The 23,071-nt window shown below is 41.1% G+C and overlaps 1 protein-coding gene across 1 annotated transcript in view; it reads left to right on the top strand.

Annotated features, from left to right (window-relative positions):
* Positions 1-1,363: 1,363 nt before the first annotated feature.
* The window catches only part of HAO1 (hydroxyacid oxidase 1), a 47,276-nt gene continuing 25,568 nt past the window's right edge, over positions 1,364-23,071 (top strand). Inside the window, exons 1-3 of the mRNA XM_010994455.3 lie at positions 1,364-1,542; positions 8,347-8,498; positions 20,220-20,475. Of these exons, the coding sequence (XP_010992757.3) occupies positions 1,406-1,542; positions 8,347-8,498; positions 20,220-20,475 (545 nt within the window). The 5' untranslated portion in view covers positions 1,364-1,405. The remainder of the gene's footprint in view (positions 1,543-8,346; positions 8,499-20,219; positions 20,476-23,071) is intronic.

Here is a 23,071-nt window from a genome sequence, read left to right as displayed (position 1 = left end):
GTTCAATGGCTGTGCCCTGCCCCCTTCCCTCCCATCTTATTAGGAAAGGTTGAAAGTGAATAGAGATTCTTAAGTTCAGTGTAAAAAAAAAAATCCCTATTCTTTTGGTCCCTGAGAAGGAGACTGCACAAATCCAGCATCAGAGGCCATCTCCTGATCATTTACCAACCTGATTCCTCATCTGGGAGGGGCAGGGGGGTGGGGGGCCAGGGCAGCCTTTAGCAGCTTGAACAAGGCCTGAACGTGTCCCTTTTTGCCCTCAGCGTCTCACTTCACCAGAGCCTAGAGAGGAGCTTTCCAGAATGTATTATCTCCGAAAGAATGTAAGGTATTCAAACAATGTAATTATCACAAATTAACAAAAGCTGTTCTAAACTCCAACCGCTTCTTTTATTACTTTCCAACCAGAGATTAATGAAGCCATGTGGGGACTCTATTTAGTTGATCCGCTAAGATGGCCCACACTCCAAGTCAGCTGTCAGGCAGCAATGACGCCCTTACGTCCTCGGAGGAGAACAGTTCCCGGAGCTTTGACTCCTCGCACTTCAGCATGCCGTGTGGCTGGAGAAGCAGGCTCCAAGTTCAAAAGCACATTCCCGTACAGGTGGAGGCAGTTGGGATTGAGCCATAAACACCTGATGGAATTCAGCTGTAACCAGCTTTAAGCGGAGACTCCCAGATTGAAATCCAGGTCTGACGGATGCCAAAGCATTCATTGCTTTCCGAATCAAGCCTCTTTCTCATAGGAATCTTCTGCAGGTGCTCCAGGATTGAGTGAAATTTTAGACTTGAGTCCACAAGGTCTTTTGGAAGGGCACCTCCCTGCATCCTCTCTGAAGCGAGATGACTAAGAATTAGCTGTAAACGTGGCCTTAATGCTCCTTGTTAAAGCCAAGTGTTTATAATCAGCGGAGTTTCATGGTGTGTACACATCCTGCGTTTACTGAATGCCCCATTCATCTCATAAGCTCTTTTTCATGTATGTGCATGACCCAAAAGTGGAGGGAAAATGCCCATTCTGGGTACCCATTAGTTATCAAAGGCACCTGCCGTGGGGAAGAAGCCGCCTGAGGCAAACTGAGCCAAGAGTGCTTTCCTGCACGTCCTTCTCTAGGCCTTTAAATTTTGACTCATTCTTCTTCCTTTGTCAATGTGACAGACCTCTAATCTTCTCCTGCTCCCCAACCCACCTTCTCATGGCTGAAGTGTACCTGCTCTTTGGCAGATGGCTGCGAATGAGATTTCAAAGTCTAAGCATATATTTGCTCACTTAATGTAAGCAACTAAACTAAACCTGAACTTTGGAAAAAGCCTATTAATAATTGACAAATAACAGAATTGTCCAGATGTAGAAAGCAATACAGGAGAAAAAAAAAAATCCCAGAGTTTTCAGTAACCCAGGAAAATGTTCAGCCGGCTTGTTTGTGTCAGCGATTATGAACAACACGCTAAATCCGTACTTCAGAAGTCTATATACGACTATTATAAATCTGGGGCTAATGACCAGGAAACCTTGGCTGATAATATTGCAGCATTTTCCAGGTAAGAATTTTTTTTTAAAATCATGTTTCAAAATTACACAAAGACATTCTTCAAAAGCAGGATCTTCCAGTTTGAATGTTGATGCTGTGGAATTATTTGTCTAGATGATCTGCTTCGTAGGAGGAGAGAATTCATAGGGCTGTAAGAAGTACTGGGCTTTAAACTGGTTTTGAAATATTCCAAGCCTGAGAATCTTGAACAGCAGACTGAAAAATACTAACCCTGTTTCCTCACTTGAACTTGTGTGGATAATTAACTTAACTGTGTCTAAAAATGGTAACGGAGTCTGGTGACTGTATATTCGTTTTCCCTGAGTAGGACAGTGAGGGTCTAGGGTTAGGGTGTAGGAAACTGCTGGTTGTGCAATGCAAGATAACCACCTTATCTGGTCGAACCAGATCGCATTGTCGCCTCAAGTGTTCCCATCCTGCTGGCCTTCCATTATTGTTCATTTTGGTTACTGTTGTCTAAACTTTCACTTTAGCTTTCAATTTGTCGTTAATCTTTCAACTTGGCTGTCTCATCTCCTCCAAAGCACTTCGTCTCTCTTCCCAAATTAGTATTCCTGTGAATTTCATATTTCAAAGCACAAGATGGTGGATGGCATGGTTTATGTTTTCTATTTGTAATGAAAAACAAGAAAGGAGTGTTTTTCTCTCAGCAGTGTGGAGATGGTTTACTGGCTGGAGTAGGGCAGGAGAGCCCTCAGTCTTTGAGGCCCATGCATCTTATATTATAGCTTTTAGGAAAGCCAGTGAACACTGTGGGAACTCATCGATGGTGATAAATTAAAGAAAAAAAGCAGAAAGTATCCAGGGGAAAGAATCTGCATCCTTCTTGATTTCTTCTTTAGCCTAAAGCAAAATTGCTCAAAATCACTTTTCTATGTGTAAATTAGGAGAAATGAAATCGTTCTAAACTAAGCTGGTCCCTGGCAAGCAGCAGCGATTCACCTGCAGACCAGGGTGGGAACATAAGAGTGGAGTGGAAGGGGGTTCCCCCAAACTCCTTCAAGCCTGGACTTCATCTTAGATCTATCTTCTCTGGAACACAAATGAGATTTTTAAAAATGCTGGGGGAGCCACGGGAAGGGAAAAGCTGGCTAAGAATGGAGCAGCTTAAAATTCTGCATGATCCCCCCCTCCACAATTCTTATGTAATATTTTGGGTCCCTTCAGTGTTTTCTGCTCTTGGAAGATGCCCCATCTCAACTCTGTTCACCAGGTAATGTGGTTTACCTGTTAGTAGTTGCCTGAAAATAACACTTTAACCCAAATAGATCATTTTAACCAAGGAAATTTCAGAGCCTTGACAGGCTGATGGAACTGGGGCCTCTCAGCACTCCGCAGGTGACAATGCTCAGGTGGCCACCTACTCCATTCATGCGGAGCCTTCCTTGTGCCTTAATGCCCTGCCCCCCATGCTAGTTGAACTGCTCACTTATTGGGGAGTTCTGTGGACGAGATCAGTACTACATGCTGAGGGTAGAGCAGTGAACCAGACTGAGAAATTTCTTGTCCACAGGGGCTTCCATTCCAATGGATACACATTGACCTTCAGCCTTCAGAAGGCTGGAGGGTTGAACTGATGCAAAATGGACCCAAAACAACTGGCCCAGTGGAGACCTCCAAGAGGGAGCAAAGGGGTGCAACAAAGCAGACAGACCACCTCTGCAACCCTAGAAACCTTGTGAGACAAAAGAAAGCTGTGGTGACTTGCAAACTGTGGACTAGAAAAGTGCCTCAGGGCTTGTGCGAATCACACAAGGGGGAAACCCCAGCCTACAGGTGTCCTGAGTAGCTTAGGAACAGGACCCAGATAACAGGAATGAGTTTTCCATGCACCTTGATCCTTCTCTTTTGTTCAGCTTTCAAGCGGGGGAAATGCATTAACAACTTCCTCTGGAGGCTGGCTGATGCTCCTTTGTCATCAACCACCCAAGGAGTTTTTATTGCAACAAACGTTACCTATCTAACATCTCAATTCCTCTTTTGTTGTGTAACTTTCATTCTTCCTCCTGTATCATCAAGCTGATGATGTGGAACTAAATAGATGTTCTGAAACCCACCCTGCATACTTTGTAATAGATTCTAAGACCATGTAGAAAAAAAAAAAAAAGAAAGGTGTTCTGCCCCGGGGGGTGGTGGCAGCTTTGGCTTGATGGGATAAAGGTAATCAATCTGAAAGCTCTCATTCTGATTCAAAAGAAGACTGAAAAACAGCCCAACCTCAGAAAACCCCTTGTGACACAAAGACAGGGGATTTTAAAACCACTGGTGAAATTTATACCCCTCCCTGTCTCCAAGTACAACAAAAGGTTGTTCACAGTGACATCTATCTCTGTACTTGGCTGTGACAACCCCGTTTTGGGGTTCTGGGGACAAGGGACACTTATGTGATCCGTCAGTTGCTTGGAGATATTTCTGGGTCAGACTTGGGGGCTCTAATACTATTGCGCCCACCCCTGATACAAAAAAGGACACATAAAAGTCAAATAGATGGAAACATCTCGAAGAACAAAGTTTCCCATTGCAAACAGGACAAGAACGGAGAAAAAGTCCGTGTGCTCAGTTTTGCGTGGCCTGACCGGATAGGAGTTAATTTTAAAAAGAACAGTACTTTGTTTCTCTTACTCATTAACTCAGTGTATCTTTCTCGACCGTGGTCTGCAGATCGTTGTGGCTTCTTGTGAAATTACTGTTGGTGGAAAGTAATTCTCCGAGTTGGGTGCTTAGAAGTCCTGTGAGTATCAGAAGAGGAGGCTCTCATCCTCGGTGTATCACGGAGTGACACTGAAAATTGTGTGGTTTTCTTTCAAACAGCAGAGTGTAAAAGTGAAATCACTTTCTTACTTTAATATCTGAGAGGCAACAGACACTCACTGCGGCAGAGTTAGTATTCTTTTTGTGGGTGTGAGTGTCACAGAATCATTAGCTGGTTTGCCCAGGGGGTAAGTAAGCTGCTTTTACTCTTGTGTCATGAGAAGCAGCTACTTGTCTCCTGTTTTTGGAGATTCAGATGGCAAGAGATTTCATATCTCAGGTCTAGTCTCTCCTCCTCCCTCCTAGCCTTCTCCCCCACCTCCCCCACGCCCATTTTAGACCTCAAAGCAGTGGCTTCTCTATCCAGGCAAGTGTTAACACACACACACACACACACACACACACACACACACACACACACACACACACACCATTTCAAGAGGTTCATAGGTTTTCTGAAACCTATCTACACAGGGAGGTGTTCAAAAAGTGGCTTGGTTATTTAAATATATTTACCGTGCTGTGTTTTCTTTGGACTTAAATTCTTGACCTCCTTATTCCTTTACCAGGGTGCCTCAGAGGCTGATAGTGATCCAATTACATGTTTTAAAGGTCTCATAATATTATCAATGAATGGTAAAAAATAAGATTACAAAAACTGTGGTATATTTTATATACATATACACACTTTGTATATGTATACATGTATACTTTATGTGTTTTAAATGCTTAGAGTAAGTAATATGGAGAAATTGGGATTTAATATGATCATCTTACAGGCAGGACTTATGAAATATGAATCCAGTGTGGTCAGTGGGTGGGATTCGGTACCAGCACATGGCTTTAAAGTTGGGTGATGGGTGTCTTTCTTCAATAGAGTCCCTTCTCTGGGGGAGTGTGTACGTCACCTAGTTGATGATAAATTAAAATTGAGGCCCTTGTCGGATGTTAGAAGGAGCCCCACTTTTGTATCACTTCCTTGAACTCATGAACCCTTTGAAAAAGGTTTGTTATTCAGTTGGCTCAATTGCTTTGCCAATCTCCATATCCTTTTCCCAAAGTGGAGGTCCCATAAGAACACAGCCCAAGGTCATAGTCAGCTGTTATTTTAGGTAAGATTGTGGAAAAAAAAAATCACTTAAACTGGGCATGGGGTTAGTGGAGCCTGGGAAGCTGTTGGAATTGCCTGACAAGGTTAGTTGTCATTGCTCTTTGGGAAAATATCAAAACGTGGAGGACATGTTAGAGAAAGTACATTTCGCACTCCACTGATCTCATCTAATTTTGCCTGGGAACTGCGTTTTGTGCATTGGTGGAGTGTCTGTAATGTCATCCTCCAGGCGGGAGACAGGAACACGGTTATTAAAGTGACTGCGCCACCACGTGGACAAGCGTGAAACGACTGCCTGGAGATGGAAGGATTGAGCCTTACCCTGTAAAGGGGAACGACATATTTGAAAATGTTCCCTGCCTCACAGACAGACAGACAGACACACACCCACACACTCTGATGCCCTGCAGCTCTGTGTGCGCCCTTCATAAAAGATTTCATTGTTTCCTCAGCTCTAAGTAAGTACTAAGTCCTTCCAAGGCCAGCACGCCAAGTGCTGCTATTAAATCTTTTTTTTTCTCACTCTAATAATACACTTAGAGATGACTGGAAGTAAAAACTCTCTTCAAGGCTTCAGCCTCTCCCCTTTCAAAATGGAGATAAAAGAATCACGCTGGGAGGGGCAGCCGAGAAAAGGCGGCCAGCAGCGGAGCACGTGGTGGGGCAGAAAATAATGACAATTTTGATGGTCAAAGGAATCGCAGAGAAATCACAGTCAAACTTTACTATGCTTTGCAGGGGCTGGATGTTTTTTCTTTATTATGTGAGGAAGGGTTGTATTCCGGACCCTTAGCTATTCCTCAAGGCATCATGAAGGCAGAATTTCTTCTTCCACTACAGGAAGTGGGCTTCGATTAAGGCTTTGGCGGTTCGATTTATTTTGGTTACTCCTGTGAATGAAAAATACTGCAAACCGTATCGATAAACAAAGAATGCTGAAGCCATCAAGTCATCACCGGCTGCCGCCACCGCCTGGTGAAGACAAGCCTGCAGCACAGCCTCTGCAGCCACTCACAATGGTGCCCTTGGAGGGGACTCAGAACAAGAATGGACAGGATACTGGCCCTAGATAGCTAGGTGCTTGTCAAAGCAATGAATTCAATGAGCCCAAATGTTTGCTCCCTCGCATACATAGAAAAGCACTAAATTCTTTAACTTGAGATGCCTGGTTTTCTTTAGTTAACAAGTAATCTTTTAATGTTCCAACTACCTAGTCTTTGTTGTAAAGCTCCTATATATCTTAGCTCCTCCCCTACCTCTCCGGGGCAGACCCTTAGAGCCATCTGAGAGTCTGTCATCCCGGGCTGAGTCCTCAGAATTGTCCACCGAATAAAACATAACTCTCAACTTTTAGGCTGTGCATTTATTTCAGTCGACACTCTTGCCAAATCACATTTCACTGTATTAACTATGAATCTTGATCTATCTAGAGGCAGAGTTAAATCTAGGTAGCGGAAAGTGATGGTTTGGTGTGTACGTGTGTACTCACCCGTTTATGTTCTTAGTGCTCATTAGAAATGGGGCCGTATTTTCTTCCGTTTTAATCAGTTACTAATGAGGAGAAAATAATCCTGAACAAATAAAGGGATATAACTTTTGCTGAGAGAACAGAGAACTGGTTTTCCTGTAAATTTGACTAGTTTGATTCTTGGTTTGCTAGTAACTTTCATTGCTACACAAAAGAACTGCAGAAGGAGTAATTTAAGATAATGTTCAGGGGTCAAAAATTCTTTAAGCCCCAAACTCCAGTCTCTGTCAAATAACATTTTTGAGGAAAATGCTCAATTAAAAAAAACAAAAACAAAAAATCCCTCATCATCATACTTCAATGGATACGGAATTCAGATCAAGGATTTTGAAGAAACCACATTGTAATTTTAAAAGTAATTGCCTGAAGCTACTGTCTGTAAGAAAAAAAAAAAAACAGACGAAGTAAACACAGGATATCTTCTTAAACTCTAATCTAATCTCCATGACTTTGTATACCATCTTCATAATGGCTTGGAGGAAGTGAAAGGAAATTCACACAGAAACCTTTAAGTGAATGTTCATAGTGGCTTTATTTATAATTGCCTTAAATTGGAAATGTTCCAAATATCTCTTATCTGGGGGATGGATAAACAAACTCTGCTACTATCTTACAATGCAATACAAGTCATCAAGGGAAGGGAACAAATTATCATTCGAGCAGCAGTATGGGCGAATCTCAAATGCCCTAGGCTGGCTAAGTGAAAGCAGCCAGACTCAAAAGGCTACAGACAACAGTTGACCTTTGAACAACATGGGTTTGAACTGAGCACATGCACTTATGTACGGATTCTTTTCATTGGAAGCGAACTATACGATCCTTGGTTCCGTGACTCTGAAACAGGAGATCTAGAGGGTCCGATGGTAAAGTTATATTCAGATTGTCCACTGCGCAAAGGGCTGACCGTGCCCACCTCCTGTTGTTCAGGGGTAAACTGTATATGATTCCATTTATATGATATTCTGGCAAAGTAAAACTATGGACCAAAAAAAAAAAAAAATTCAGTGATCTTTAGGGGATTGTTTAGGGGAGAGTTTCACTACAAAAAGAAATGGGGACATTTTTCAGGAGGGCTGAACTGTTCTGGATCTTCATTGTCTGGTTACACCAATATATGTGTCTCTCAAAGAGCAAAAAACTACACTCAAACAGCAAACCCTACGCTATGTTAATTACACCTACAGGCAGCAATGGCTTGAGAAGTTCATTATTAGACTTATTGCTAACTTTCCATGTTAGCAAACATTAAAATTGCCCCATTTCCTTTACCTTTGTAAAGTAATTTGCTTGTTGGGTAAAATACAAAAATATTTTCTCTTTCTAACTTGAACATAATGTCAAAGCTTTGGTTGTGCTTTTGAAATCCTAAACCCTATTTCTTTCTTTCTTTTTTTTAATTCGAGGTGGAAGCTGTATCCACGGATGCTGCGGAATGTTGCTGAAATAGACCTGTCGACTTCCGTTTTAGGGCAGAGGATCAGCATGCCAATATGTGTGGGCGCTACTGCCATGCAGTGCATGGCTCATGTGGATGGGGAGCTGGCAACCGTGCGAGGTAGGAAGAAAGTCCTCTCCTGAAGGAACGGAAGGGGACTCATGTGTAGTGACTCCCATCTCTGTAGGCACAGGAAGTAAACACTTTCCCGAATGTTTTTATACTCAAAACAATTAAGTGCTTTGACTGTCATCAAAATGCCTGTTCTTGCATATCCTACTCTCTGACTTTCTAGGGACACTTAGATGTCCCATAATTGGAGACTGGTTGCAAAAAAAAAAAAAAATAGGATGCATTAAAAATGGGGGTAAACATTTAAAAATCCTATCATAGAAAGAGTTGAATGACATGGAAATATGTTACAGTATAATAATTTTTAAAAAGCGGTTACGAACAATAGTAAAGTCCTAAGATATAATTATTTTTGAAGACCAAGAATGTAGACAACATTCCACAGATTTTTATTTTTGAATGATAGGATTACTGCTGACTCTACAATCTTATTTTTGGCCCATATGTGTACAATTTTCTTCAAATTATTTTGTAAGAAGAGAACAATGAAAGCTAAATTTAAAAGAAGGAAGGGGAGGGTATAGCTCAGTGGCCGAGAGTGTACTTAGCATGCAGGGGGTCCCGGGTTCAATCCCCAGTACCTCCAATAGGTGAGTAAATAAATAAATAAAAACCGAATTACCTCCCCCTGCAAAAAATAAATAAATAAATAAATAAATAAATAAATAAATAAATAAATAAAATAAAATAAAATAAAAAAGAAGGGAGGAAACTGGACAAGGAACCATGGAAAGAGTGGAAAGAAGCAAAGGAGTGAAGAGGCAGGAAGCAAGGTCACTCGGTACCCCGCCTCTGGGACCGTGCACGTGATCCTTACACAGTTCCCTTTATTTGCTATTTGACAGGTGTCGCTCTTCCCCCTTGATGGGCCAAGGGCTAGAGTTCCAGGTAAAGCAGGTTTTCACAGTTAGAAACTGACAGTACCTACTGTCCAACTCACTCCCGATGGTTTCAAGATCACTGCCCCTGATTTTTGCTGGGGGTGGGGCGGGAAGAAAAATGAGAAGAAAGCTTACTTAGAGACTCCAATTTCACACCCTGGGCAGGACTATTTCATCTAACATTATTTCCTTCCAGCACTGAGCATGAGGCATTAGTAGTATGCTTACCAGAGCCCTACCCCTTTAGGTCTATGTATCAGACACTTATAGAAGGGTTACCATATTCTAGGCACTGTTCTAGGTACCTGACAAGTATTAGAGCATCCAATCCTCAAGCAGCCCCAAGAGGTGGGCACTGATATTAAGCCCATTTTACACACGAGAAACCGAGGCACACAGCAGAAGCCCAGGATCACATAGGTCAAATGATGGAGACCTAGGCAGTCTGCCTTCTTAACCATGTTTTCCCGATAAGACTGAGTCCTTCAGAAGTCACCTGCCCTTCGGCACCCCCTTCACTGGCCGCCTCCCACCCCTCTTTTACCTTCCCCCTCCTTGGCTCACCTTGCATCCTTCCAAAATGAAAGACTCAGGCTCATATCAAGGTCTCATTGTCAGTTCCTGGAAGAAAGCAAACCAAGACAATGGCTGTCTGAATACAGACACAGCCGCAGGCAAATTTAAGTCAGAGTGTAGGGACATTCGTATTTGGTAGGGATTGCTTCCCTTTTCTCAAAACTCAGAAAGTCAACATGGAATAATGCAGCTGATATTTGATTTACTCTGTCCCTTTAAAATGTGGAAATCCTCTCAAGCCAGCCTGATCCTTGGGGAGGTGGTGAAATCCACAGAAGCTGTCGAGGACGTTTTTTTTCCTCCACCCTCCTAATTATCTGGTCCCTAATCAAGCTTGTTTCCAGGGTCTTGGTCCCTCACTAGAGAGAGAAACTGAGGCCAAGTTCAGAGAACAGGGGTCAGTTAGCAGCCGTCTCTGGACAAAGTGTCCCCATTAGCCTGGTCAGTAAAAGCAGGTGAAGGCCATTCACATCCCCAGGGAATGGTCTGGCCTGAATTGTTAGAATGAGCATCTAGAAAGTTCTGGAAGTTTCCAGGGAACCACGGTCTCACCTTCCCAGCTGGCTCTCCAGACTTCTTCCCAGAGCCCTGCTTCAGGGGTCCCCTGGCCTTTCTTCTCACCACCGTGGGACACGTCCCCAGTCAGAACTAAGCCCAAGAACAGAGCTGTCTTTTTCACTCTGTGGCTCTGTGGTTGTAGAGTGACCAATGGAGCTACTCTTATTTCATTTTCAAAATGGCAGTGAGTAGAGGGTTGCCAGATAAAATACAGGGAGTTATAGTAGAATTTCAGATAAAACTCAAATCATTTGGAACTGAGGATCCTGTATATTTATTTGCTATGGCTGGCAACCCTAGTTAAATAAGAGCTCTTACCTCTGGAGGTTCTTGTGAGGATCACGTGAGACAAATGCTAGGAAGAACTGCCCAAAACGGGGCTCACCCTTTATTTGTCCCTGAGATTCCAAGTCCCTAAAATATTTCTCTTCCATAGGTTAAAAACTCATTTTCGGAAAAGTACACTCCATTTACATCACAGTGGGAATGAAAATTGCTCTCTCTATTTTGCTAAAGATTTTTGTTTTAAGCTTTATGCAGGAACCTCAAAAAATGGCTTTAAGGGCCAAGTTGGTAATATAAATGTCCAAGGAGAGATGAAGTTAAGAAAACAAGAGTAGAAGCTCAGTGGAGGAGACGGTACCAAACCTGAGACTGCAGGTTCCTGTGAAAGAGGGCAGACGTATCTTGGCACTAGCTAACTGATGCCCCAAGGGAGGGAGGACGTGAGGTTGCCAAATCTTCAGAATTTTTAAGGGAAGCCAGAAACCTTGATTTTTATGTGCAATCTCCTGGTTTTTAAATATTGGCCAATAAATCAAAATTCTTTAAAGCACTGTTCGGGGCAACAACGTGTGGGCCAAAGCAAATACTTTTGTGGGCTACAACTGTCCCCTGGGCTGTCCGGCTGGGACATCTGATTTATGTGGAAATTCACCACTAGCTGGTTTCACTTCTCGTGGCGAGTCATTTTCACTCTCTAGGATTACGTTTCCTCACTGAAAAAGTAAGCTGCTTACTCGAGATCAGTGGTTTGCCTCCGGTGTCCCGAGGAGGCTGGGGTTGTTTCTGAGCATCTCAGAGAAGTTAAATGTGTCACTGAGCACGCAGCTACTTGTGCTGTGTGTTTGGATCCAAAAGAACAGCTCTTTAAAAAAGAAAGAGTTCTGCTGCTTAGACAGAACCAAGAAAAAACCTCCACAATGAGAACACTCAGAAGTAGAAAGCAAAAAACCTCCACAATGAGAACACTCAGAAGTAGAAAGCAAAAAACCTCCACAATGAGAACACTCAGAAGTAGAAAGCATTCTAAAGATGGTCTTTAGAATTTTCTTTTCAGTATATCAGTGAATGGTTTTGTGCCCTTTTGAAATGTCATCAAATAGATATAGTGCAGTGAGCATCTGCGTCCACTGGATTTTCGTGTCTCATACCTGCATCCTTGGGATAGAGGAGACCGAGCAGGTCTGGATTTATCTCTGGTTCCACTGAAAACAAATAGGTATTGAGTAAATGTAACATAAATTTAAAAAGTTATACTTCAGTCATGTGAAAAATGATGATAGCTAACATTTATCTGGCAATTAATGTGTGCTGGGCAATTTGAATTTATTAACTCATGTAACCTGGACCACTGTCTTAAAATGTGTGAGCCCAAAGCCCTAAGGATCTTTCTCCAACTACTGTAGATGTGGAAACTAGGGCCTGGAGAGATTAAATGCCTTACTCAAGGTTCTTAATCACTTACACAATGCTGTCCATAATACCCTGGTCAGTTACTGAGATTTCCAAATGTCATTAACTGCAGCAGGACCCCTAAGGCACGCTTTATGCTATCGCCTTGGAATATTAACTGCAAATGTTCTATGTTTTTACAGTTTTATGCCTTTAGTTTTGAGGGGACGGAATGAGCTACAGAATGTGAAACTTGTTAGGAAATAAGAGCCTTGTGCGAAATTCAGGAGCATAGATGAAGGGGCTTGAATTTGAAACAAGCACAAATTAAAACTCCTAAAACTCTTTAAAGATGGAAGGAAAATAACCAGGAAACACTGAATGGAGAGCAGTTTGTCATGCATTGTGTTATTAATAAGAGATTTATTGCAGTGGATGATTTAGCTGATATTTTAGTAATTGACATTATAATATTTAAGCCGTCATATAAATGCCTCTTCTTATAAATGTCACAGCCGTTTGGAAGGCTGTTAGACTGGTTTTTGATTTTTAAAATTTTATCCTTCATGTAAGCCTCAGAGATGAATACAGAATCATTTCTACAAAATATTTAACATATTGAAGGAAATAGCAATAATGAACATAAATGCTAATATGTATGTAGAGGAGGTGGTCTCATTAGGTTAAATTTCCATTTTCAAAATAAGCAGAGATTCTCTGATATCTCAAAGAACCAATGAACAAAATGCTTACAATACCACTGAGGCTTTTAGGACATAATGATGGAACTCTGGTTTTTATGCACAGTGGCTGTAATAAAATTTTATTTCATTCTCCGTGAAGGTACGTTAGTTCTTTTGCTCCATTTAATCATGGGAAATCAAAAAGAAAGAGGAAAAAAAAGATGAATATTTATTTATCCTTTTGCTTCTGACTTGTTATGTGGACGAATGCCACATGAGGGAGTGCTGGGACCTCAAATAGAGAAACATTAAAACCTACCTAATGCGTTCCAGGAATGCTCGGCATATTAGTAAATTCTTATTAAACTGTCAGAAAAAAAGAGATTTTAAAAAGAAATTCCTGCCCCTGGATGCAATTAGAGGCTACCACACAGGATTTGATGGGCCATAAAACCATTAAATCTAAACACTTTCTTTTTGAGCCTAAAAGACCAGAACATTCCTAAGTGAAGTTTTGGGATTCAGCTCTGATTTGACCACCTATTAAGGTGCAGGTGGAACAGATTGCAGAGTAACACAAAGAGCCACACAGACCCGAAGAACTGAATTAGGGTGTAGGTGAGAGCTTTAGCTGTTGAATTTTCTGGATTTTCCGAGATTATGGGATCAACCTTAACACTGAGTGAAAGACCATTCAGCAAGAAAAATTGTCATTTCCTTTGCTCCAGACCCAAACGATGTATTTTTGAAGGCTTTATTGATTTATGTATTTATGTGTTGTCCAAGGTGACCAAGTAGATATACATTTCAGCCTACTGATGAGAAAATATCACCATTATTCTTAACTTTACCTAAATCCAGAAAAAAAAGCACCAGATTTGCTTTAAATGAAACTTTTACTCTTTCTGAAATGAGTGCCTTTTATGCCCCAGGTGCTTAGACTATACATACCTGTTATTAATCCTCACAACAGACCTGTGAGGTCATTATCATTCATCATTCTCCTCATTTGAAGGACGCTCTTGACCAAGATCTAGTGTTGGTCAATGGTTAAGATGGGGTTTAAACCTAGGTCTGTTCACTCAAGAGTCTGACCCAGCTAGTTTTGTCTCCATCCATTATTTCATCCACTTCTACCAAGGAAGAACAAAAGTAGGGAGGAATAGAGGAAAAGGATAGTTTACTAAAACTTTGTCCAAATTACCTCAGTTATCATTTGGAAGGGAATAACTCTTTGCATCATTGTCGTAAAAATAATCAATTCATATCTCTTCTTGCCTTTATTTTCGGCCTATTTCATCTCAGTTTTATGTTTTGCACGTTCTTTTCCAACAATCAAGTCAGTGGACATACTTTTTTGTACACACACTCACACATGTTATGTATACATACACATGCATATATACAGACACATATGTATTAATGATTATGGACATCCTTTCTATATATGCTTATATATAAATGTATAACTCAGATACACACGTTTTCAAAAAATGATAGACTGAAATCACTTTGCAGTGAGACAAACTTCATTCATCCAAAACAGCTATTAAAAGATTAGACTCCAATTGTTTTGAAGACCGGCATCAAATGAAATCATTTCTAGTGTGCTGCACCAGAATTTAAGCTATTGGGCAGCTTTCTGGAGAACATGAGATTGCTTCTTCTCAAATTATTAGTTTGCCTGATGAAACTGAAGTGTGACAATGAGAAGTCAGAGGCTCACATATTCTAATCCTGAGTTAAACTGAGGAAGGCTGATTGAAGTTATCATGCGCAAACTGGATACTCCTTGAAACCATCATTAAAAGGCATCTCACTGTGATGTGGTCTCTATGGCATCTGCCAGTTATGACAGCACCTGATCTCTCAATAAAAAGACAGAATAATAACCTGGAAATCACTACAATAAAGCGAATGTTTTTGTCTGTTGCACTGTTCTGCCCCAGAAAGAAAGTGGGAGCAAGGAAGGGAGGGCTAAGATGTCACTGGGACTAATGGTTCCTCAAAAATATTTGCATTCAGTAAAAAAGGAGTTCTTGCAGTGTAGTGACACTGTGATTGCTCAAGGTTATACTGTTCCAAATTCAGAAAATGGACCATCGTCAAAGCACTGGTTTCTTGGCACTTTTGGGCAGTATTTAAATTGGTTAAATTCTCTAAGTCGTAAAAGAAGATTAGTTAGACCACTTCGAAGTATTTCACACATCATTGTAGTGGAAGTTTTGTTCTCCTCTTAGATTACTGACTTTAGAACATGATTTTTGTGAGTAATTTCAATGATAATTTTAGACCATAATGTTAATTGTGTCTTATAGGGGTAGCTCAGTGGTAGAGTGCATGTTTAGCATGCATGAGGGCTTGGGTTCAATCCCCAGCACTTCCACTTAAAAAAAAATTAAAAATAAAAGAAAATAATGTTAATTGTGTCTTTAACAAACCTGTGTAATGAGAATTCCTGTGTGGAGAAAGGCTGACCGGTTTGATGGCTGGTAGGGCTCACGTTTATGCAAACACTTCAGTGGGTCAGACCCTGAGTTGCGAACCATGCAAGTGCTTGGTACTTTGTCATTGCATATTTCCCTCGTTACATAATGACTTCCTGTGCAGAGGACGAAGTGTGTTTTCTCAACAAAATTTTCAGTGCAGCTGTTTTGTGACTAAGTTTTGCAGGAGCTTTTTAATCAAATGCACCTAAAAAAACCCCTTTAGGCTTTTTCATCATGTTACCCCCTTTCCTTTAAACACATCATTTTGGAAACTTAACTCACCTTTCCCATAAAGGAGAGCTATTTTCAAAGAAATAATTTGGACCCAAAGTAGCACGTTGCCTAACTGTTCTGCTCTAATCTGGGTATGTGATTTGTCCCACATGAATTAAGGTTCCAAATAGTAGACACTTACTCCTATTGACAACTAATAGTTTACATCTTCTCCATTGTTTTTGTGGTAGGGGGTAAACATCATTCTCAAATGCATCATAATTCTCTTCCTCGTCAAGTCTCACATGACGAACTTTAGTTTCACCTGGTAATTCAGAATCTTATTTATATGTGTAAGAGTGTTGACCTGACATTAAACATTTGGAAGCCATTTTATAATTGGTAAATTGTACCTTCTTATCTTTGAGGAACATCTCTCTCTTCTTCCTCATCTTCTGTCATTTTATTTTTATTCTGTTGCTTAGTTTTGCTTTGAATCTGGAATCGAGGAAGCTGGGCAAGTCCTGGGTAAGCAAGGTTATAAAATGTGTCTGATAGTGGTTAAGTGTGCTGAGGCACTGTTAATGTGGTGCATTCTAGTTGCTTGATTTTAAATCTAGTAAGAGATGAATACATAAGAAAATGTTGTCAAGGTACCTGTGCCCCTCTCCAGAGGGACAACAACGGAGAAGAAAGGCAGATTCAGCAGGACGTGGCTGGCAATTGGCAAGACATGAGCCAGCCGCCACCTAGCCTGGCCAGTTTCTCTCCTGTTCCTTGAAGGGCTTAGCTTTACTCAGGTCACCAGATGTGCCCAATTAACATGGATGAGTCCTTGTGAAAGAAGATACCCACTTCACTTATCTCAAAATATAGTCCACAAAACAAGTAACAGCATCACTTGGAAGCTTGCTAGAAATACATTATCTCAGATCCTATCCCAGACCTACTGGGTCAGAATCTGAACTTTATCAACAACCTCATGTGATTCCAATGCACATCGAAGCTTGAGGAGCACCTGGCCAGAGCCTGGAATGAAAGTTCCCAGTGGTTCTCAGCCAAAGGCATCATAGCTTAAATCCTCCAAGATCAAACAGTGTTGGGTGTGGCATGAGTATCATTTCCATCTGAAGACCCTCTAAGATGGCATTCCCTTCTGAGAGCCTGCCGATTTCATGATGACCGCCTGCAATGAGCAGGAGCTAAGAAGCAGACTCTAGAAAACACGAGAGGGATGTGTACAAGGAAGTTTTCAATGAAAGAACTGAAACAGGCAGATTCAGCATCCCCTGGAGTTTAGGGTCACAATAGGTTTCCTATCAGCTCTCCTCCACATGAAGATTGCCTGGACTAGAAAGAAATGTTTTCAGTAGGAATGAAACCCTGCCAAGATCTAGAAGTCCAGTTGCATTTCTTAGCCATAGGGAGGGTTTTGCCAGCTCATGTTGTTCTGCAAAGCTATTTACCTGTTCTAGCCCAACCAAGTCACTGAACATTGGAGTCTAATATTTGTGGCTGCATTCATATCCATTTATTTATTTTTAAATTGAAGTATAGTCAGTTTGCAATGTTGTGTCAATTTCTGGTTTACAGCACAATACTTCAGTCATATAGGAACATGCATATGTTCATTCTCATATTCTTTTTCACCGTAAGTTACTATAAGATATTGGATATGGTTCCCTGTGCTATACAGTATGAACTTGCTGTTTATCTATTTTATATAGAGTAGTTAGTATCTGTAAATCTCAAACTGCCAGTTTATCCCTCTCCACCCCTTCCCCCCAGCTGGTAACCATAAGTTTGTTTCCTATGTCTGTGAGTCTGTTTCTGTTTTGTAAATAAGTTTGTCTTTTTTTTTTTTTTTTAGATTCCACATATAAGTGATATCATATGGTATTTTTCTTTATCTTTCTGGCTTACTTCACTTAGAATGACAATCTCCAGGTTCATCCATGTTGCTGCAGATGGCATTATTTTATTCTTTTTTATGGCTGAGTAGCATTCCATTGTATAAACATACCACAGCTTCTTTGGTTTGTAGCTTTTTAACAATGTCTGTAGGTATTTCTTATGAATTTAAGGAGATCTGTTAGAGGATTGTTGATCCTTCTGGCAGAACTGCGGTTTGCCTTGCATTTTGCCTTTCCATGAACTACAAAGAGGGCCTTATCATTTGATGGTCCACTTAGTTGGACCCCTTGGTGTAGCCACAGTCTGCACCTGCAGTATGTCACAGGCCTGACCCACTGGTTTCCAAGTTTCCGTGCCTTCCCAGAGCTCTGAGCGTGGTATTGCCCCTTAGGCACATGGCAAAACTGTTCCTTTGGGTGTCATGTCCCCGAAGGGTTGGGGGAGTATGCTTATCCATGTTTGATACCTGGGGAGTCTTCTGGGTATTTGGGAGTTCTAGAAAGATCATTGCCCTGGAAGAGTGGTCAGATATGCCAGGTTCTTGGCCCATTCAGCTGCCTGTCTCTTACTTAGGTCCTACTTACTTAGGTCCTTAGACCTACTTACTTAGGTCACATCCTCTTTAGGACATATTTTCTTTCTGGTAAATTGATGGTTAGGGGATTCCGACCCAAGCCATGTGTCCCCTGGTGTTTGTTCCAAACAGCAGTGGATGACCTGGAGCTATTTTCCATATTTACAAATCTCAATGAGAATCAGACAGTGGTCCAGATGTTCATATGTATTATTACTTATTACTTATTACTTATTACGACTTACCTAACATGTGGTTTGTTGGACAATATTTTGCAAATCAAGCATCCCTAAGAGAGACCTTCTCAAAGGAACACTTGGAGGGAACAGATCAGTGACCCAGAGATACGATAACCTCCTGCTGAAGTCTTCTTTATCTGACCTGTGACTTGAACAGGGATGAAAAACACCTTCAAAGGCATAAGAAGAGTACCATTTATCAAAAACAAAACCCACATTCCTTCCAGGTGAACTTAGAGGTTTACTATCAAGTGATACTGCTATTTGAATGTCAAAGTGTGGTCCAGGGACTGGCAGCATCAGCAACACCTGGGCGCTGGTTAGAAGGGCAGATTCTTGGGCCCCATCTCAGACCAGCTGAATCAGAGACTCTGGGGGTGTTTTTTCACAACCTGTGTTTTCACAAACACTCCAGGCGCTCTGGCTGTCTGCTAAAGTTGGAGAAGTATGAAAGCATTTTTAATCTCTCAGAGTAGCTTTGTAAACAGCATGTCACTTGATTTTCACCATCACCCTATGAATGTCACTTGGTTGACTTTTACTCACATTCAATATATGGCAGGCATGCAGGTAAGTCGAATGACCCAGGGTCATATAGTCAGTTTTTATTTATTTATGTATTTATTTTATGTATGTATGTATGTATGTATTTATTTATGTTATTTATGTATTTATCATTTACCTCTTGGCATGTTTGGTATTTGGCATATAAACATTGTAAGTTTCTCCTCCACTAAAACTGACCCCAATTTGACTACCTATTTTTGGAAAAAAAATCATGTTCTTTCATGTTCTCTAAGACAATTGGTTAGGTGAATCTATCTAATTTTTCATTTTTTTGCTCATTTTTTTTGTTATTTTTCTTGAAAGGTTGTGAGGTAATGGCTGTTCACATGGGAAGTCTAAAATATGAATGGTATAAAATTTTAAAGACAATGTAAATGGCTGAATGTACCTTTCACAAAATTTTAACAGGTGAAATTTAAAAAGTTAAAAAGGAAGAAAAAGTAAACCCCCCCCCACAATCATCTCACCTATCATTAGCAATTTGTTTACATTCATATACCAATAGTCACATTTGTAGAAGTCATGTTATGCATGTTATTTTGTAGACTTTTTGCTTTCTTAATATATATCTTGAATATCTTTCTATGTCCGTAAATGTCATTCTTTTATAACCGTAATAATCAGAAACAGAAGGAAGTGGGATGAGGGAGAGAGAGACTGACTGACTGACTTTAGGAATTGGTTCATAAAACTGTGCAGACTGCTAAGTCCAAAATCTGCAGGATAAGCTGGCACGTTGGAGGCCCAGGGAAGAGCTGAGTTGCTGTTTGAGTCTGAAGGCAGTCTGCTGACAGAATCCCCTTTTCCTCAAGAAAGGTCAGTCTTTTTCTTACGGCCTTCAACTGATTGGACGAGGCTCATTCACATCATGGAGCATAATCTGCCTTACTTAAGGTCCACTGATTTAAATGATTTCAGTCTTCTCTAAAAAATATCTTCACAGCAATATACAGACATATTTGAGCAACTCTCTGGGAACCGCTGCCTAGCCAACCAAGCTGACGCATGAAATTAACCATCACAAAAAATAGTACTTTTAATGGGTGTGTATATTTCATTTTATTTTTGAGCTATAGTTTATCCAGTCCTCTGAGGTTGGAGTTCAAGTTATTCCCAATGTTTTCATCCTTACACGTAGCACATCTTGGGCTATTTGAGTCATTTTTATCTTCAAGATCAACTCACAGAAGGTGGAAAGGAATGCATATTTCTAACGTTTTAAAGATTTGATTTCTTATTTCCAAATTGCCCTTGTGGACGTCTTTACCCTCTGAAACACCACTTGAAGATGTCAGAATAGGGAAAATGCCAGGCTGGCCTACCTTCTCCCTTCTTCCTCAGCCTGCAGGTCCCTGGGAACTGGCATGATGCTGAGCTCCTGGGCCACCTCCTCAATTGAAGAAGTAGCAGAAGCTGGTCCCCAGGCACTTCGCTGGCTGCAGCTGTACATCTACAAGGACCGTGAGGTCACCAAGCAGCTGGTGCGGCGGGCTGAGCGGATGGGCTACAAGGGCATATTTGTGACAGTGGACACCCCTTACCTGGGCAATCGCTTCGATGACGTGCGTAACAGGTTCAAGCTGCCACCCCAACTCAGGTAACTGTGGCTCTCTGGTCACCTGGGCCCCTGAGCTGGTTTTCCTAATTCTCTTGGCTCTTGTCATGATCTGGATCCAAAAAATCTCTCCAGTTTCCACACTGGGGCCCCGAGGAATTAGATCTTCACAAAACGTTGGTCCCACAATACGGTTGACTGGGATCTTGTCCAGGAATGATAAGGTCTGTATTCTAGAGCCAGTGCCCTTGCAGAAGAGCCACATAACCCTTAGCAAATCACACCCTCTATGTGAGTGTCACATACTTGAGCTATCGAACAGAGACAGGAATTGCCATATCCTTGTAAAAGTGAAAACTTTCTGTATCAGACTGCATGAAGGGCTTTGGGTGGCATGAAGTGCCACGTGGAGGGGGGACCCTTGATGTAGCCTGGGTTTGACATTGCGGTCCTAATCCCCTATTCCTTTGTTGGAAATCAAAGAGCCACCTTTTCATTTTATTTTTAATTGTATCTGGAACAACTCTGGCAGGGAAGGTTGAATAAAGCTAAACAAAGCCACACTGAAAAAAAAAAAAAGAGATCCAACTAAAGAGGAAACAGGAGGACGTTGAGGATGGTCACAGGGGTTTAGTTCCCTGGTGCCCTGCCATCTTACGCGTGGATGTCTGTGCGTGGCATTCCTTCAGCTGAACCTGGCTTGCCTCGTCCCCTCACTGCGGACCCGACCAGAATCTTCCCGCCCTTCACGTTTTATTTCAGACGTTCCTTCCTATTTCTGTGACACCTCCTGAATTTCCTAGGCTAACAGAGACTCTCGTCTACACTCGCAGTTCATTTGCTCACCCTCTGCCTTCCTCCTCCCTCTGTGTGTGTATGTATACGTACATATGTTTATGTATATGTACATATGTTTATATATACATGATAGGAGTGATTATCTTTCTAAAATAAAATTACTTGTAGAGCTGTGAAGAATAAAGAAGACACCACATGTTTGGCTTCTTAGCTACTACTTCTTTCAACAATATGCCTCTTTTGTTGTGGTTCATCCATGGATCAAGATTCATTAATTCATTCATGGGTTCATTAATTCGTTAATTTTTTTTTAATATTTTTTATTGATTTATAATCATTTTACAATGTTGTGTCAAATTCCAGTGTTCAGCACAATTTTTCAGTTATTCATGGATATATACACACTCATTGTCACATTTTTTTCTCTGTGAGTTATCATAACATTTTGTGTATATTTCCCTGTGCATACAGTGTAGTCTATTCTACAATTTTGAAATCCCAGTCTATCCCTTCCCACCCTCCACCCCCCTGGTAACCACAAGTCTGTATTCTCTGTCTGTGAGTCTATTTCTGTCCTTTATTTACGCTTTGTTTTTGTTTGTTTGTTTGTTTTTGTTTTTGTTTTTTAGATTCCACATATGAGCAATCTCATATGGTATTTTTCTTTCTCTTTCTGGCTTACTTCACTTAGAATGACATTCTCCAGGAGCATCCATGTTGCTGCAAATGGCATTATGTTGTCGGTTTTTATGGCTGAGTAGTATTCCATTGTATAAATATACCACATCTTCTTTATCCAGTCACCTGTTGATGGACATTTAGGCTGTTTTCCATGTTTTGGCTATTGTAAATAGTGCTGCTATGAACATTGGGGTGCAGGTGTCATCCTGAAGTAGATTTCCTTCTGGATACAAGCCCAGGAGTGGGATTCCTGGGTCATATGGTAAGTCTATTCCTAGTCTTTTGAGGAATCTCCACACTGTTTTCCACAGTGGCTGCACCAAACTGCATTCCCACCAGCAGTGTAGGAGGATTCCCTTTTCTCCACAGCCTCTCCAGCATTTGTCATTTGTGAATTTTTGAATGACGGCCATTCTGACTGGTGTGAGGTGATACCTCATTGTAGTTTTGATTTGCATTTCTCTGATAATTAGTGATATTGAGCATTTTTTCATGTGCTTTTTGATCATTTGTATGTCTTCCTTGGAGAATTGCTTGTTTAGGTCTTCTGCCCATTTTTGGATTGGGTTGTAATTTATCCACTAACTCACTCATTCATCCTAGCAAAAACAATGTATCTAGTCATCTAAAACTGAACTGTGATGGTCTTATCAGGTCCTTCAGCCCATCCCTCAGCAAGGAATTGTCCTTTTCCCTGGAAAATATTAGAATCATCTTGAGTCAAAACGAGGAACTCAGTGGAGTTTACTGAGACCACAACCCCCTTAAGCTACAGATCTCTCTTCCCCTTTGTTTTTAACCTTCCCTCTGTTCCCACCAAAATCGGCTCTTATGTTTTTCAGACCCAGGTGTGACTGATAGCTTTTAGGGCTAAAACTATTTGAACAGGAACCAAAATCCTTGTGGTAATGGAGGGCATTTTGGTGATGGGAACCATCCCTCTGCATACATGAAGTGAGGGATGCTTTCTTTGGAGTCCTAACCTTCACTTCACGTGGACCGTTGCTTACTCTGTCTACGTATAAAGTTAACCGTTCTGAAAGAGCCACCATCTAAAAGATTCAAAATCAAATCAGCAGCTCGCAGAAGGACAAGGAGATTATCGGGGGACAGGAATTCCAGATTTATTATAGAATGAGCAGTATCTCAACCACCACGT

The sequence above is a fragment of the Camelus dromedarius genome, chromosome 18 (genome assembly GCF_036321535.1).
Source record: "Camelus dromedarius isolate mCamDro1 chromosome 18, mCamDro1.pat, whole genome shotgun sequence".
Taxonomy (NCBI): Eukaryota; Metazoa; Chordata; class Mammalia; order Artiodactyla; family Camelidae; genus Camelus; species Camelus dromedarius.
Note: the sequence above shows the minus strand (reverse complement) of the source record. Positions and strands in the feature narration are given on the sequence as shown.